This window comes from Tasmannia lanceolata, unplaced genomic scaffold, assembly GCF_043159265.1.
Source record: "Tasmannia lanceolata isolate RefF3 unplaced genomic scaffold, GAP_Taslan_0.1 ptg000015l, whole genome shotgun sequence".
Lineage (NCBI taxonomy): Eukaryota > Viridiplantae > Streptophyta > Magnoliopsida > Canellales > Winteraceae > Tasmannia > Tasmannia lanceolata.
In genome coordinates, this window is record NW_027518692.1 from 39,136,432 (window position 1) to 39,155,197 (window position 18,766).

Sequence of the window (18,766 nt, forward strand, 5' to 3'; positions counted from 1 at the left end):
AAAGTGTTCTTATCTCATAGCAAATGATTAAAATGCTCTTATTTCATGAAGATAGTCGAAATACTCAATTTCATTGAAAATGACCAAAAAAAATACCCTTATGTCATTGAAAATGAGCAAAATATATTATTTTGCATTCAAACAACCTCAGAAAAATAAAAGAAGAAGAAGAGGCAAATATTGCTTGTTCCATTCTCCTTTTCAATTGAAAAAATCCTAAAATTTTATGCCCAATTTTAAACTGAAGTTCTCACATTTTTTGAATTAAATGAGAATCTGATGAATTATGTGTCAGTTTCTCATGTATAACAACATGTCTAAATTTGAAATTGAAATCACACCTCAAAGAGAAAAAACCAACTACTCTGCCTCATCATTTCCAGCATTTTGTGAACAATTGACCTTGCTAATTAACTCCCAAACACCATAACATGGATTAGTCATGGTTAAATGAATGCCTAATTTCACATAAAGTCATTTGGTGCCCACCTTGTAGCAGATTCTGTCTGAGGTGTCTGTTCTTTTGTGAAAAAGTGATCCGCAAAATGGCTTAGTGCGAAATTGCCTAGCAAGTCCCAAATTTGTATTTAGACTATTGACTTAATACACTGATCGAGATCTTTGTTTGTTTGACATCAGATTGGGTTGTCCTGTGATAGCCCATCAAATCAACGGTCCCTATCACAAAGCACATATGCCAATGATCACAATTGTTTTCGTTTATCAAGATTAGATCTAAGTTAAAGATTGTTCTTTCATAGTTTCATTGTACGGGTAAGTTCTAGGTAAATCTAATGCTTGCCTCCTCCCTGTTGACTACTTACACCCCTAATCTACAAGGTGATTACCTAATACCAATATAGTAAGTGTTAGGGGGTGTCATTACCAATATGGAGAAGAGAGAAAGGGAGACAAAAGCATCATTCCCAAGAAATCCAAGCAAAATTCATACATTTCTTTTGTGAAATTCTGCTTGAAGTTTATAAGAGGGAGCAAGGGTGCCACAACAGCAAACATGCCCCTGTTCAAGTAATAAATTTTCGAAATACACATGAGGGTAAAAGGGTCTTTTTATCCTTAGGACAACATCCCAATGTTAGAAGTGAAAAGGGTACAATCCACTTGTAAAATTGCATGGATCTTGAACAATAGACCCTAGAAGCTAAAAGAGGGTATCCAGGTGGATCTACATTGGTGTATTGAGACTCAACTCTGCTCAACCTATGGGGTAACCTTTGACACCATAGTTATATTACTTAATCTTCGGGAGATGATCTAGAGAAGGGGGTCTCAATCTACAAATTATGTAGAAAATGCAGTTAATATGTCCATAGCATTTTAGAGTGCACTGGAAATAGAGTGAAGAGGCCATGGCAAAAACTTGATCTGAGAGCTCAATTAGGCTTTTGACTTTTCGCGCTCTCCAATTACAATATCAACTTATTCCAATATTCAATCAAGTTGTTTCAAGTATTCAATAAAATTTTCAAGTTTTTTTTCTAATCGATCAACTTGGTCTTTTTGGATATTTAGCATCTCTGGATCAAGTTGACCAAGTCAGTGACTTTTTCGGGTACTCGGTCATGTTTTTAAAGACAAATTCCTGTATGTAACCACATCAAGAGATCCTCAAGCAATCCCTAAGCAAAAATAATGCACTTTTTAGATTGCTTGGTGTGTTGTTTGCCAAAGTAACACCCAAATGCTTAGAGATTACCAGACAAGAAAATAGTGTAGTAATTGATTGCCTGGTAACATGTCGTCACTTCTTTTTCTATATGAAATATCTCAAAAAAGAAAAGTCTCTCTCTCTCTCTCCTGGTTAAATTGCATCCAAACAGATTAAAGCTCATGGTTTTCCCAAGGTTTACATGACATCCAAAATCCAGCCCCTTCCATAGATTTAACGCACATAAAGAATGCTTAAAGCATCCAAACAGAGCCTAAATGTCTAACATTTGCACAGCAGGGGAATTTGAGATATTTGCTTATTGAAATCAAGTTTTAGTTAGCCTTTGGAGTAAAATCATTAGGTGGGGAGAAGTGGGTGCATCTCATCAGAGCCAATACGATGGCTAGCCTGAAAAGGACAAAAGAATACAATAAGAAGAGTATTCATTCAGAAGAAACAGCCATTTAAAAAGCTCACTCGGGAGTTGGTAAGAAATGTTTCTTACATCCTCAGTTGCTCCAACAGTCATATTTAGGAAGGATGAATTGTTCGACCTGAGGACAGATATTCTCATATTATTAGAGATTTAGTAAGTCAAATGGAGGAACAAAAATGTTGTTAGAACATTATCATATATTTGAAGTAGCAATGTGAGTACATCGGTGCATTCAACATCAAAATTCGATAGCATACACATCAAAATTCGAAGTTATCCTTTGTGCAACTTTGTTGGGCTGCATTATAAGCAAATTTCAGATATCCTCTGAAATAAAATGTGATTATAAAGAAATTTTAAATATCATTGACCAAACGTGATTACTACATGTTGATATGTTACTTTCAGCTTTATCTGCGATGCGTAGCCCATATACTTTTTGTGTTTTGAATCTTAACAAAATGAACAAAAAAATAGAAAATAAAACATGGACAAAATAAACAATAAAAAAAATAAATAACAACATTGAAGGACAACCGAAGTCTCTATTATAAAAAGGTTAGGACCCGTTTGGATGCCGAGAAGATTTTGATTTGGATTTCTCACATTTGCAGCCCTTTTTGCATTGTAATTTGGATCGGATCAAATTCTTGGATTTCTAATTCAGCAGCTGACAGTGAAAAAAAATCAGATTTCCAAATTTGCTGTGTAAATAAGAAACTGGAAATCAACGGATCTGGCAGTTTCCTTCACCCTCTTTGCTCCTCAACCTCTCCCCTCCACTAGGAAGTACCCCCCTTCCCTCTCTGTCTTCCTCTACATGAGCTGCCGGATCTATTCAATTTGTAGTCAAAACTCAATTCCAAATCCAAATACAAAATGGGAGGTATCCAAACGGGCCCTTACAAAATTTGAATGTGTAAATTGATTTAAGGTATATTGATTTAAGGCTGAAGATCCAGAGAGACATGGAGAGGAAAATAAATTAGTAAATAATGGATATCAATAATTACCAATATGTATGAGAAACTGCTAGTAGGTGGAGCAGCTGTAGAACAGTGCTATTGTCCTCATTACTCAATTTAATGGAGCACCCAAAGCCCATGACATATAGTCCAATATTAATATGGACACATTTACTAAACAATTAATATTACAAACATTTTGAGCTCATGTCCAAAAGAAAGCAAAATTCAGACCTCTGATTATTTTGAATATCCTTCATTTCTAACGTCCCATTTTGTGGTTCATCTTTCTCTTTCGACAGTGGTGAAAAGCACTGAAAGGAAAAGTAACACATCGTGGTATAACTCAGATAAAATGGTGGATGAGATGACGTATAATTCAGATTACAATGATTACCTGGTGCATTGAGATAAAAACAATAGAGATTCCCAACATAAAGTTTATAGTGAGGGTATGACCAAACAAAGCAGCAGAAGCTATGCCAGTAAAAATTGTTGCAGCAGTAGACGAATATTTTTTCAAAATTGTGTCTGCACACATTGAGTAGAAATTAATTGTGTTACCTAATGTGATGCTACATTTCTATTGAACATTATAAGAAGACTGTTGCCCTGTTTTTTTTACTTTTCTTTTTGAATGGCTGTTGCCCTGTTAGACCATAAAAAAAGTGGATGAAAAGGGGCAGGGTTATTTAACCTGCATATTTGAAAAAGAAAGAGGATAGAATGCCTTGTGCTGCATTGTTGAATATTATAAACATTGTAGCCTTCGAGTGGCCTTGCAGGATATCAAAGCTACCAGAGCCTGAGAGATAAAAGATATCACAATCAAGTATTAATAACACAACATATCCATTAAATGGCTGGGACTATTATAACTGCATGCGTATTATGATGAAGGTGATTAGACATGAGGAATTAGCAATGATCAAAATCAGCATTAGATATAGAACAATGTGACATTGTGGAATATAACTGATTGATTCTCGAAAGCAATCACAGCAAATAAATTTTTGAAACTCATTGACTGCGTCCCTCATTTTGACTTGAGAAGGCTTGTATTACCCAGAGGTGAACCTTCCATTTCTTCTCGCATATTTAACTCTTCAGGAAAATTTGTTGAGATAAGGGTCATGAGATAGATTAATCGAAGTACATCTGCATGCATTTTAGACAATCCCTAAACTACTGCTGTCATGGCCATTTACAGTATTTATTAATTTACTCTGCTATCTTGATATCTAAGAGATATCCGGTATTGGGCTGAAGAAACGGTATGTTCGTAGAGTAAGAGAAGATTGAGACACAATTGCTGATTTGTACCTCAAACAAGGTTACTTCTAACTCCCAAAGAACAGAACAAGTGCATTTTCCCTCAACATTATCAACAGAGAGAGAACAGAAAGTTCGCTCTGAATAGCAATAGGAATTGCCAATAAATAATGTCACTCCCTCAAACAAACAATGTGGTTACTGTAACATTCATCGATTGAATCAAGCCTCTACATGGGAACACACAAAGTGATTGTTTGGCATTTTTCATACCTTTAAAAATGGCTTTCACAAGAATGGCAAGAAAGTTGAATATAGCACCATAGCCATACAGAAACAAGTTCTGCAAAACAAACAAAAGCAAGCTCATGTCAAAACCACTAGATATTGAGAGGTTTACAAATCTGACAAAATTGAAAAATTATGAGTACTGACAGAGTGACAGTATAATCTAGTATCTTAGGAAGGGAAGAAAAGGATGGCTAGCATGTGGTGGTACTGATTTCTATAGAAAGCAAGACCTCTGTGAAAATGCTCAAAAAAAGGAGACCAGACATATTGGTAGTTTAAATTTCAATAGCTAGCATGTGATGGTTATAGTGAATGAAAATATCTAGCTGTGAACTTGACAATCAGCAATGAACTATGTATATGACTCCCCAATTTCACTACACATGGTGAATCCAATCAACGTGAGTCGATCTATTCAATCAATCATTTCATGCAGATCAGAAGCCTACTTTGGTGTCATTGTGAATCTTCAAACATGCACAATCCACTAGTCACAAACAAATGTTAGAGAGAGACAAAACGACAATATATTGATTAGAACATTATCAAAGTAGGGTAAATATCAAAACCCAAAAGGAAAAACTTGTAAATATTCATTGAACTCCAGAAAGCATATAAAAAATTATATATATAGGCCCAAAATACATTAAAACCCTAGTTTAATTAGGAATTGCTACACGACCAATTTTAGCCCTTAGATAAATCTGAATAAAGCTTAATTTCTATTTTAGAGCAGGCCAGAAGAAAAACAGAAAATGTCTTACATGTTGTTATTGTTGGGACCCGGGTAGAACTCGCCCTCCAAAGCTAGCTGTTAGGGAAGGGAACCCATTCCCTTACAAGCCCATCCACATCGTTACACTTTTCTGATGTGGGACTATTTTGCTTTCACGTGGAACCCCTCAACAATCTCCCCCTCCACGTGGAAGCACCATGGACAATCTCGCCCCTCCACGCAGCAGGAACGTAGGAACTACGAGATCTTCCCCGAGGGATTCCATCCTCGGAGGCATACCGGGGTTACCGAGATTCTTCCCCGAAGGATTCCTCCTCGGAGGCACACAGGGGTAACCACGTCCTAGCTCTAATACCACTTGTTGCAGAATTGGGGCATAAAATCAGCCCTCCGCGGTGACACGTTAACGATCCGAACACGAAAGTGTGTTTCCGGTGTTACGTATTAACACTAGGCAACGCATTCGAAGTAAATTTGCAAGAACAAAATAATAAATTGCAAGCCAAACCACAAATAAAGCACACAAGAACACCAAGATTTAACGTGGTTCACCACACGATGTGTGTGGCTACGTCCACGGGAGATGACCTCAAAAGATTTCACTACGTGGAAAATAAGTGGGTTACAAGAAGCACTCACCAGATTACAAAAGCTCAAAGCTTTCTCCGGGTTACACAAGAATTAATCTCTACGCCCTCTAGGATCCAAGCGTCTTCGCTCCCTAGATGCCTGTGCTTCTCTCTCCTTAGTTCATCTCTCGGTAGAACAAGGCAAAAGCCTATGCGGTGGGCTCGACTCCCACAGGAGCGCACATTGCCAGTCTAATTGGTACTTTCCTTTTATGGATTCTTAGCTCTTGCTGTCAATTACTGATTCTTTAGCGATGTAAAGCTTTCACTTTTCAGTTGTCAATTTCTTTTATCAAAGTCAAGTTTGTAGAATTATCACTCCTTTTCTAACTTTTAGAGTTGTTCTTCTTGTGATGGGGGAGTCGTATGCCAAGCCGAGACTTCTGTTTCGTTGGTGGATGAGTTTTTTTATAACGCTTGTTCGGACCCGGGTAGAACTCGCCCTCAAAAGCTAGCTGTTAAGGGGAGGGAACACATTCCCTTATAAGCCCATCCACATCATTACACTTTTCCGATGTGGGACTATTTTGCTTTCACGTGGAACCCCTCAACAGTTATTGTAAAAACACTATTCACGAGCCAACCAAAACTTTCTTTAAACTTTGTCCAAAAATTAAATAAAATTCACTAAAAAACTCCACAAAACATTATGACCCAGCTTGCCAATTGTGACAAACATATTTCGGCCGAAACATGTATTTTAAGCCTTGCTGCAGATGCTTGTGCTAAACAGATTTATAAAGCTATCCAAAAAAAACACACCAATACTTAAATTTTATCACAATGATGATTTTTACTTTCTGCAACTGAGATTAAAACAATCTACACGTACATATTATAAGCTTATAACCCACACAATAAGTATTTCAAAATCATTAGAGGAAGGCAGCAAATCCAGATTGCCTCACATGTGTATAAAACAAACACAAAAAGGGAGTTCCCAAAAAGCTCTCGGCAGCCAATTAAAAAGGACAAGACAAGGTGAGTTTGTGTCATTATCAAACATGGTAGTGCAAATATGCAAATTTAGTCAGCATTAGAGAACCACCTGAAGGTAGATGCTTGTCTCAAACTGGCTCTTCAGGGCATACTCATTGTAAACTGAAGCCAGAGATGGCACAGTTACCTGAAATTTAATCTCTCAAAGTAAGGCACCACCTCACAATATGTTTACAAGATTTCAAGATAAGTGAAAGATAATTTTCAAGAAATACTAATTTACTTCAAGCTACTTGGGCTTTAGAATGCAATCTAATAGGCCACTATGTGCTCCTTGTGCACCTAACATTTGCATCATGATCATATAGACATTTTAAAAAACAAATTATACATTTAAAAAGGAAAAAATACAGATACACCGTCTCAACATTCTGACATTTTCAACGTTAACCCTGACTTTTCAAAGTCATCAACAACACTCCCTGACTTTTCACCGTCCATGAATTAAACCTCCTGACTTTTCACCCTATAGTTCAAAATTCATCAAAGACACCCTTGACAATTTCTTTTTTCCCGTCCACCCCGTCTCGTAACAAGCATTATTGAAAACTTAGGAGGTGTCGTTGATGACTTTGAAAAGTCAGGATTATCGTTGAAAATGTCAGAAAGTTGAGGGAGTGTATCTGTATTTTTCCCTTCAAACAATTTACAATGGTGAACAATTTAAGTTTCACGCAGATTTACTTAAATTCAAAATGAGAATAAGAATCATGGAGCATGGTAGAATTTCACAAGGTTTTCAAAGGACAACCAACCACTTCAAAATCACAATATATAAGAATAAAGTATGATCCTAAATAAAGGTCAGTATGATATTGATACTCACAAAGACCAATGTACATATGTATGCACCCATTGTAACAGGAAGAACCAAAGCAGTAGTACCCTCGGGGAGTGGCCGAAGCTGATTCACGCTAATCCCAATAAGCAACAGAACAAGAGCCTCCCACTGGCCCAAAATAAAGATAATAATCATGTAAATACACGGAACTATGTGTTGTTAAATGGTAAAAACAAAAAACAACAGAAATAATCATCAATTTATTCATTCATAAATATGTAGAGTGAAACATGGATGAATCATATAAGCATTGGATGAAAGTATACATGTGATAATACATCATACAAAAATTAATTTAAATCTATTTTTTCCATGGGTTCAATTTCAAGGCTCCGTTTCTTTTGACGTAAAATTTGTTTTATGTAGTAAAAATGAACTTAAAACAAAGGGAGATGATATTTTCACCCCCTCTGCAGTACGCATTCACCCCCTTATAACGTGAACGGTGGGCAACTTTAACGCTTTTTGACGTGGGGGCCGAATGAGTACCGCAGGAGGGGGTGAAAATATCATCGCCCTAAAACAAATTTTACATCCAATTTTACTTCGAAAGATTATGTAAAATGGGCGTAAAATTTTTTTTTACGTGCAACCCAAATAGTTGGGGTGTTTCTTTCAACGTAAAATAGAATTTTACATTGTAAAATTTTCATTGACTTTTGAAATTTTACGAACACAGGACACTTGACTCCCCCGACTACGAAATCAAAGTTAAGGAGTAGGGACCTTTCCTTCTATAAACCAAAGCAACCCTTTCTCATGGAAAATGACTAAAATACCCATTTATCATGGAAAATGTATACGTCTTATAGAAAATGACCAAAGAACCCCTACCTAATAAAATAATAAATAACCTTATCTGGTAGAAAATGACTAAAATACCCTTATCTAATTGAAAAGGATATAATATACAATGTTCAACCTAACCTGAATTATAGAGAACCTTCGCCTCATGATAAACCTTAAGAGGACAGCAATTACCAAAACCTGCATGAGTTGCAAATCCAAAAAAAAAGAAATGAAAGTCAGCTGAATATTCAGTTTCAAAATTACCAACTCAAAAAATGAATCAGGTCAAGACAACTTGGCGAGTTTTTGAACCATGGTGTGCCTTTCATGGAGATAAAAGTTCCAAACATTATGTTGAGATGAGTTAGTTTTCAAGCAGACCAATCCTAGAAAAAAATGTGGAATATAAGAATGAAGAGTCTTAGGATAAATATCAAATTGAAAAGATGAGTAGCCTCAAATATGCCAGGAAATATGTGACATCATATGAAATGTCAAAACATATATAGCCATTAAAAATCAGAATTTAAAGGACTATGATAACGAAAATAGGAAGTTTGGAATGTGGGTAGTTGTAAGTTTAAAAATCAGTAGGCTCAGGAACATAATCTTGATTATCGCAACTATTAAACAAATAATAAGTCTATGGCACAAAAAAAAATCTTGAATAGGAAATTCACGAAAACGTCACACCAAATACCACCACTAAATGTCCATAGAAATATGCATATGTAACAATACCTTCAGGTTGCTCAGCATTTTCACAGTAGCAGGGTTAAAATACAGCTGCACAGAAGGGAATTAGATGTTAAGATAGAAGAAAATAAGGGAAGACAAATAACACCCAGAAGTCGACTTAAGCCAATGGAGGATGAACCCAGTTTGAATCAATTTGTTTGTTTGATATACACATAAAAACGTAGAATGAATTTGTTTTTTTTTGTTTATATACACATAAAAAAGTAGATAAGTTTCAAGTACAAACAAATGAAATATATTTATTATTTAAGCAGTGCAGCCTAATTTTGTACCTGCATGATGAACTTCAGATAGTTATTGATAGCATAGAGAAAAGCAGGAACTGCCAGAAGGACATTATTACGAGCTGCCTGCCAGAAAACAAAAATGCAGGATCGATGACTTCTTGATCATAAGCAACAATTTTTGAACGTTAAAAAAAAGGGAAGATTCAGTTGGGTATTATAATACACAAACGCTTAGAGCATGCCTGTAGGACTTATCTCTCATGCATAGCTAATGCATGAGATTGTGGTCAGGTTCTAGGGTGAAATGAATAAAGAAATGATGTGAATATTGGTATTGGTATCTCAACTTCTGTTGATCATCTTTTACTCCTCCCTTGCTTATAAAAATTTTGTCGTTCCAAATTGACATTTTTTTTTGTTTTTTTGCATTGAATTGTTTCTGCTCCAAAATGCTTAAAATAGAATCTAAATGCTTTAATTGCCCATCCCATGAATTGTTACAAACTCTTCTTCATCTGACATTACCTCAATATAATGAATTTGCTTTGACAATGGTGGCTCAAGTCATTTTGCAATGAAAATCTAATTTTCTCCTCGACTCGATCATTACGCTCTTCATCGTTCTTCTTTCCTGATAATGCAAATTCTGGGGGGTCTTTCTGAGGACAATGCTGGTTTTGTGGACTGGTTTCTTCTTTGAGGGACAAATCCTTTTTATGAAAAGGGAATTCTGCTTTGAGGCAGTAATTTGTAAAACGTTGTTCGAAGATTCAAGGTTCAAAGCCCTTCTAATGGAACCTTGCAAAGGAGGATCGAAGGCTTTTCCTCAACCCCTCGATGGTTTCTTCAAATCTTAAATAAAGAGTAATGTGATAGTGCATCAACTGAAATATCCCTAAACTCAAATGTTATTGTAATATCCATGAACCAATCGCAAAACTTGGCACACAAAAATCGATCTCATCCAACAAAAATCCAAAACCAAGAAAGGAATAATCATATATGGAAATGAAATAGATTCAATAGAGTACCATGAACACTAACTGAGATAAATACATATCTGAAATCGGTAAGAAATAGTCACCAAACAAAATGTGTGCCCATGAGTAGATCCAAGCAGAAAGTAAAGCAAGGGATCAACCCTTGAATACCAAAGCAAGAGCAAGGATTAGTCATCTGGGGATACCCCACTACCCTAGCCTGCATTTGACTGTTCTTTATAAAGGGAACAATGCAAGCCCCTTGCTTCTAAAAACACCATCTTTGTCATTATCATAGTTGTTGTCTTTGAAGCCTAGTTTCTCACAACTATGACAAACTGCCCTTCTGTAATTAAATGCATCCGTGATTGCATATGTTTGTTTTAAATTTTTTGTGGGAGTATTTTCATCTTAATTTCTAGGATGGTGGAAGGATAATAGTATGACATGCTCCATAAGTATCGGATCTCGTGAGTTAATTTTTCAGGCCAATAGATTGAGATTCTTTGTATTTCTAACAATAAAGGAAACACTTGCATGCAAATTTATGGTTTTTTAAATCTACCAGAGGGGATTGATGCCATGTGGTGCAATTATAAATAACAATCATGAGTTTCTTTTAATTGGAATCTAAAAAAACTTTCCATGAAGGAATAGAAAAAATTCTACACACGAAAACTCAGTGAATGAAAAGAATAAGAAAACAAGAATGCCAAAATTATTTATGTAAAGAAGAGGTCTGGTTTGGTACTCCACCAGCGTGCAAGGTTACTGCTCGAATCTTACCATTTCCATCAATGGAAGCAAGGTGGAGTAGTTGGTTAATTTGGTGCAACAACTTAATACCATCCTTTCCTTCCATAATTCTAAAAAAACATTTGATTAGTGTATATGAAAGGCTTTTGTAGGTTGATTTTAGAATTGAACACACCTCTTTGCATTTCCATGTTCATTGCCTCAAGAATAGACACCCAAATTCTTTTCTTCTTTTTTTAATAGCAATAAAACTTATTAATCAGTCCAAAATTACATGAAGACCCATCGAGGTGAACAGGCGACAACATATAATTGGGACCGAAAATGCAATCAGAATCTACAACATTATCATTAAGAACAGCAGCGATCTATCTATACAGACATAAAATATATAATAATCAGATCTTCGCGAGAAACTCCAGTAGCTAATCTATCTACCTTGCAATTTGCTGCTCTTTATCACATGATAGGAATGAATATGATGGTTCTCGTGTTTTCCATAACTTCTTCAAAGATATCCACTAGTTTACATGGATACCTTGCCTATCATCTTATCACATTACACGAGTCTCCTTCAATTTAAAAGAACTTCTCACATAAAAACATGGAATAAAATTCATCATGCCTTGTCTAAGGGCCAAAGCTTATGCCTTGGTGGAACTTCTCTTATATATATATATATATATATATATATATATATATATATATATATATAAGAGAGAGAGAGAGAGAGAGAGAGAGAGAGAGAATAGAGTTCCTGAGGTTAACCTCATATAAGCTTATATGAGGTGGCGCTCACAAAACATAATGCGCCCACTTTGTTTGGATGATCCAAACCATTCATTTGCAAGGCCCCATCATAGATAGGGTGTGTACCAAAAATCAGCTCCATTGGATCATCCTAACCCTTCCAAAAGTGGAGGCAAAAATGGGCAGATTTATGGGCAAAAAGTGTCTATCCATTTTGCCCTCCACTTTTGGATGGGTTAGGATGATCCAATGGAGCTGATTTTTTGTACACACCCTATCTATGATGGGGCCTTTCAAATGAATGCTTTGGATCATCCTAACAATGTGGGCCCCTTATGTTTTGTAAGGGCCACCTCATATAAGTAATATGAGGTTAACCTATATATATATATATGAGAAAACGGTTTCTACACACATGTGTAGATAAGTTATCTACACACTAGCTGAAAATACAGTGGGGCCCACATTGTTTGGGTGATCCAAAGCATTCATTTGATGGGCCCTCACATAGATAGGGTGTCCATAAAAAATTAGCTCTATAGGATCATCCCAACCCTATGATTTGTGGAGGTAAAATGGACGTGTATAAACCTTCACAAATCTGTCCATTTTTTGCCTCCACGGTTCGAAGGGTTAGGATGATCCTATGGAGCTGATTTTTTGTGGACACCCTATCTATGTGAGGGCTAATCAAATGAATGGTTTGGATCACCCAAACAAAGTGGGCCTCCACTGTATTTTATGCTAGTGTGTAGAAACCGTTCTCTCTCTCTCTCTCTCTCTATATATATATATATATATATATATATATATATATATATATATATATATATAGAGAGAGAGAGAGAGAGAGAGAGAGAGAGAAAAGGGTTCTTGCGCTCAAGCGCAGATAACTTATCTGCGCTCGAGTGCTGAAAGGGGGTGGGGCCACATTGGGGGGGTGATCCTAACCATTCATTTGACAGGCCCCATCATGGATGGGGGGTGTACAAAAAATCAGCTCCATTGGACCATCTTAGATTGTCCATTTGTGGGGCCAAAAATGGACAGATACTGTTTGTCCACAAATCTGCCCATTTTTTGCCCCACAAATGGACAGCCTATGGTGATCCAATTGAGCTGATTTTTGGTGGACACCCTATCCATGAAAGGACCCATCAAATGAATGCTTTGGATTCCCCCCACAAATGTGGCTCACCCCTATTTTTGCACTCGAGCGCAGGAACCCTTTCCTCTACATATATATATATATATATATATATATATATATATATATATATATATATATTATTACTATTATTATGAGTGCGAGGTTTATAAGCTCAAGCTTAGAAACCTCGCCCTCATATATAGGAAAAGATTTCTGAGCTCGAGCTCAGCCTGAACTAATGCTCATAAACCATATCTCCCATAGTTGTTTGATTCAATCAACCCATTCATTCTATAGGTTATGATTAGGTATATATAAATGGACCATAAAGATATACGATTTTAATGAATAGCAATGACAGAATCACAGTTATGGTTACCTACCATTCAAAAACATCACAGTTATGGTTACATGAATATTATCATAAAAATAATTTTTCTGACTGGAGTATCATTGAAATTACTGCAGTATCAATAAGAAATCCTTACCTGCACAAATGTAGACACTGAATGGAGGGGTTTATCTCCAACCTTCTGATGTCTAGCCTGCCAATTAACCGTAACTATAATATGATAAATTTCCTTTGCAGGCATCATAAAAAAATGAGCAGCACAAACTATCATTTGCTGCAATGGTGTGGACTACTCTCTTCTTTTCCTTTATCGGTAACAATCCTATCTGGCTGGTAATGACAAGGATAATGAAAAGCATTTAAATAAAGAATCCTTGTCTTGTTTTCCACATCGTTATTTCCAATATCTAGAGACAATTGCTCTTGCTATTTCTTCTTTTTTATTTCATATAATAAAAGAAATTCTAGAAAAACAATGGCAAGACACTTCAGTTATAAGGATTAGAAAGACAGATACCAAAAAATTTAAATAAATAAACACATCACAAGACAAAGAAACCTGAAATGGCAACAATCCTCCCCATATCAACAGAGAATATAAGGATGCTTATCGATATTACATGTTCGGTACCATAGCATTGTTGCCCTGCCCATGCTTTGTGGAATAAACTATATTCAAAACAACATTAACAGATTCTTAAAAAACTCGAAGGGCAAAGAAAGCCTGAAAGTCGTGGGACCGAAAATTGGTTGAACTATTAATTTTATGGCTTCAACAATGTTTGTGTGATAGCAAATCGCAGGAGGCAGACTTCACTTTGATGGACCTACACAATGAGCAGGTAACTCAGGCTCATCTACTCTCACAACCATCTGAATCACCCCCAAATAAGAAATGTAAATCAATTATTTTGACCATGACAACAAGTCTCTCTTCTACACTTGCATATGCACCAAGGTTCGACGAAAATAGGCACTGAAATATTCTTATATATGGGCAAATGTTATTTTATTAGCAAGATTTACCAGAATGAATTCTATAATATGGATTAGAAAACATACCTAGTTCTCTTTACTGAGGGTTATGGGATATGCTGATGCAGGCCGGGAGAAGAGAAACGGAAGAAGAAGAAAAGAAAAGATGAATAAGAGAAGAAAATTAGGACATAAAATCTCTAATTTAATAGTATTCCAAAAGCTTCTAAAAGTCTCCATCAGCCTGTATATAGGCAATTGGCGCTGGAACAGAAGAGTTGACAGTCCTCTAACCTGTGGAAACACTTGTAGACATAGTAGGGGGCTCAAAGGTGCCTCAATACAGAATGAGGTCTTCCACATTGAAGACAGGACTAATATTCATATCAGTAGGTAAGTCAACTAAATAAGAATTAGGGCCATAGCTACACATGATACGGAAAATTCCAATGGCTCATGCGTGCTACTTTTTAAATGAATGACTAAGATAACTCTTAGGATGTACACTAACCATTACATAGTCCTCTTTATTAAATTCAAGGTTCCCACAATGTACATCAGCGGCTAGCTTAAAGTCTATATTACTCATGGCAATTTTACGATGTATATCAGCATGTGAGTCACAATTGTGCTGGGCAAAAGAATCAGCAAACTCAGATGGACATGCATCAGGGACAACAGTATGAGGTCAATGGGCTGGCGAGGGATGACTCCATGAACACTCTCAAATGGACTCTTACTATTAGTCCGATTAACTGAACTAAACCTCCTGAAAGATGACGTCAAAGTCGGGACAAGTGGCATACTCGACCTTCAGCCTATCAAATTCTATTACTTTGACACTCAAACTGTAAGACCATTACCACACAACTTAGGGCATCAGCTGCCCTATTCTCCACTCCAAGGCAGTGATTGAGGACGAATGTGTATTCTTGGAGGAATTCTACCCACTTAGCTTGCATTTGACTTAATTTCTATTGTGAATGAAGGCATTTCAACACGGTCAGAATATAGCACATACTCTTGAGATAACAAATAATACCTCAATGAAGCAATGCTTAGATAACAGCATATAACTCCTAGTTATAAGTAGAATATCGATGTTTGGCCTCCTTATGCTTCTCGTTGAAATGGCTACGGGGTGACCCTCCTGACTCAGCACGCCTCTTATCCTTACTCATGATGCATCACATGAAACCTCAAAGACTTTAGCAAAGTCAGGATGAGCTAGGACAGGAGCCCTAATCATCTTTTGTTTAATATTCTGGAAAGCTCTAGTTGCAGAAGTGGTCCAACGGAACTCACCTTTTTTCATGCACTCCGTGATGGGAGCCATAAGAGTACTAAAGCCAATAACAAATCTTCTGTAGAAAGTCCCAACTCATGGAAACTGCGAACTTCTGAGAGTGTCTTAGGGATAAGCCACTTAATAATTGCCTTCACCTTTTCAGGGTCTACGGAAACACTCTATTCCAATACAATATGCCCTAGGAAGATCACCTGGGTCTACATGAATGAACACTTCTGGAGATTGGCATAAAATTTTGCAGTGCGAAGCATCTCAAGAACTTGTATGAGGTGATCAAGGTGTCCTCCTCTAGATTGACTAAAGATCAGGATATCATCAAAATAGACCACCACGAATTTCCCTAGGAACGGACGTAACACTTGAATCATCACCCTCATGAATGTACTTGGGGCATTAGATAATCCGAAGGGAAATTACTGTCATGATAGGTGTGCCATAATTAAAATTACGGTCAAGTATAGGTTCCATATGCCCTATCTGGAAGATATGTTAGATCTATTGACAGGCTCTTGTTGGTACATGAAGATCGGCTTACACAGTGGATACCACCAAATTCGGATTCGTCTAGGTAATGAGTGGAAAACCACCTTTAAAACTCGAAACGGATTATATGAACAAAGCAGGCACATCACAAGGGCTAAGACTGTCTCAAATCACACCCCTTTCTAATATATAGTTCCTCAACCTGTCGTCGCAATTCTATATGCTCTGCAGGATTCATACGATAATGCGGGAGATTAGGCAATTGAGATCCTAGGATCAGGTCAATGGCATTTTGAACATCCCTTATGGGTGGCAGCTCGGCCGGAAGCTCATCATGAATCACATTATGAAACTCCTGTAACAACTGTGTGACCTCGGGTGGGATGTCAACCAACTGCTTCGACCAAAGCTAAAGGTCTCCTGATCCACAAGCGCTAACATGTACCTTGACTCCTTACCTGCACCCTCAAATTCTTTATGATTCAAAATATGGTGACCCTGCTGCTTGGTTGGCTTCGAGGATGAACTTGGCTTGGATCCATTATCTATTTCTTGAATACGTTGGCTACTCCTACTCATCAAGTACATTGTTATGCAAACTTTGCATATCTAACCGGGTTTGATTCAAAACACCAATAGTGGAGAGGCTTCTCCTCTGAGTTGTATGGATGGATTTTGAACTTTGGAGATGTACTTTGAGTCCACCTGAATTATGATTTGAATTGTCAGTTTGAAAGCCAGCCAACAAGCAAGCAACTTGTTAGGAGTAGGCCGAGTCCATTACAACTCAAGACACTATATATAAAAGCTTGGGACATAGTATGTGCATGTTTCAGTCAAGTTGATCCTGCAATTGATTTGGATTTCCCCTTTCTTACAGCCATTTCAACCCTCATGAAAATATTATAGGAAAAAAAAAAAGAATTCAAGACATTCAAAAAAAGGGATTCAAAAAAAGGCAACTGAATTCAAATAGTAATGTATGAATAAAAAATAAAACAAACCTGGAACAAGAGCATAATAATAGCAAAGAGAACCTTTGCAGCCTCTGTCAAAAAGTTAACACTGATGGGACTAAACTTGAAGCCTCCATCCACCTTAGACATATACACCAAAATAGGCTGCAAGAAAGGGGAAAAACAGCATGTCAAACACTTTCTCCCTCGAAATTTTAACCATCTAATTATCTCAGATTGAAGAGTGTCAATCACCTGGAGACCAACCAAGATGCAATCCCCACCAACCAAAAAGATGTTGAGAGCTTTGGTGGAAGGGCTTACCAATTTGGAATGGCAGACACTGCAATACATCTGATAACAGGAGATAGCAGAATTATTTAAATTACTAGATATCTAGAAATAGCACAATGTAACCTTACTGGAGATACAAAAAAAAACAATAAAAAACGAGTGTTCATCAGAAAAGTGACAAGTAAACAGAAAACATCTTGCCTTCTTCAATCAGCAAATCAAGGAATAGAACTTCTAAACTATAAAATTTGCGCACAATGTAACCTCACTGGAGATAATGAAAAAACACTAAAAAGCATGCATTCATTAAAACAGTGATAAATAAACAGAAAACATCTTGCCTTCTCCAATCGGCAAATCAAGAAATAGCCATCCTAAAACTAAAAAAATTCTAAAACGGGACTGTTATTGTTGGTGCAAAATCTTACAAACTATTTATATGAGAGACCCTTGGATCGAAGGTTTGAATGCATTTTTCCAATTAAAAGGATGTAAATCAATTTCGAGTAATGGGAGAACTACAATGAAACGACTGCTGGTTCAATTGCCTGTAACAAGGACTCAATAATTCACCTAGTGTAAAGAAAAAAATTACCAAAGAACAATAAAGGAGAATACCTTCAACATCACAGTGTCCATTGATGATCTTCAAATTACACCATCAAAATGAAGAGAAAAAAGGAATAGAGAAGACAAGTTCAAACTACTAGTAGAAATGTTAAGTAGTAGTAGAATGATGATATTGTGATCGTCTCAAATTCTTTTTCTCTATATATATGCTTCGAGCTTGGCAGTTGTAGATTAATTATCTATAACCATTGGGTTTTCTTACAACCATTTTATCAACATGCGAGTTATTTTGGTTCAACCACTCGCTAACTTTCATCCAAGCGTTCGAATAATGCACATGTTCTAATCCTCTAGTAGTTGGGGCATTCAAATAGCTCACGTGCCTTTATGAGCATTTGAATTTGAATTGCTGGTTGTTCTAGCATTAGAAATTTAGAATAGCGCGCGTGCGTTAAAGAATATTTTTACTTCGGATTGTCGTGTATGTGATGAATCGTATTCAATAAGAAGATGGCCAGCTTGCTGACGTCGCCACTGGAATGGGTGTTGGGACTGTCGAAGTCCTCGTTGCGAGA

The 18,766-nt window shown here is 36.7% G+C and overlaps 1 protein-coding gene across 1 annotated transcript; it reads right to left on the minus strand.

Annotated features, from left to right (window-relative positions):
• Nucleotides 1-1,750: 1,750 nt before the first annotated feature.
• Nucleotides 1,751-17,677, minus strand: LOC143847163 (CMP-sialic acid transporter 2-like). Its single transcript, XM_077355888.1, has 14 exons — nucleotides 17,583-17,677; nucleotides 17,376-17,492; nucleotides 13,741-13,797; nucleotides 9,662-9,739; nucleotides 9,372-9,416; nucleotides 8,769-8,828; nucleotides 7,827-7,949; nucleotides 7,050-7,127; nucleotides 4,619-4,688; nucleotides 3,771-3,878; nucleotides 3,471-3,604; nucleotides 3,308-3,387; nucleotides 2,178-2,226; nucleotides 1,751-2,080 (listed from the first exon to the last, which is right to left on the minus strand). The coding sequence occupies exons 2-14, from the start codon at nucleotides 17,475-17,477 to the stop codon at nucleotides 2,030-2,032; spliced, it is 1,035 nt and encodes a 344-aa protein (XP_077212003.1). The 5' UTR covers nucleotides 17,478-17,492; nucleotides 17,583-17,677; the 3' UTR covers nucleotides 1,751-2,029.
• Between the last annotated feature and the right edge of the window lie 1,089 nt (nucleotides 17,678-18,766).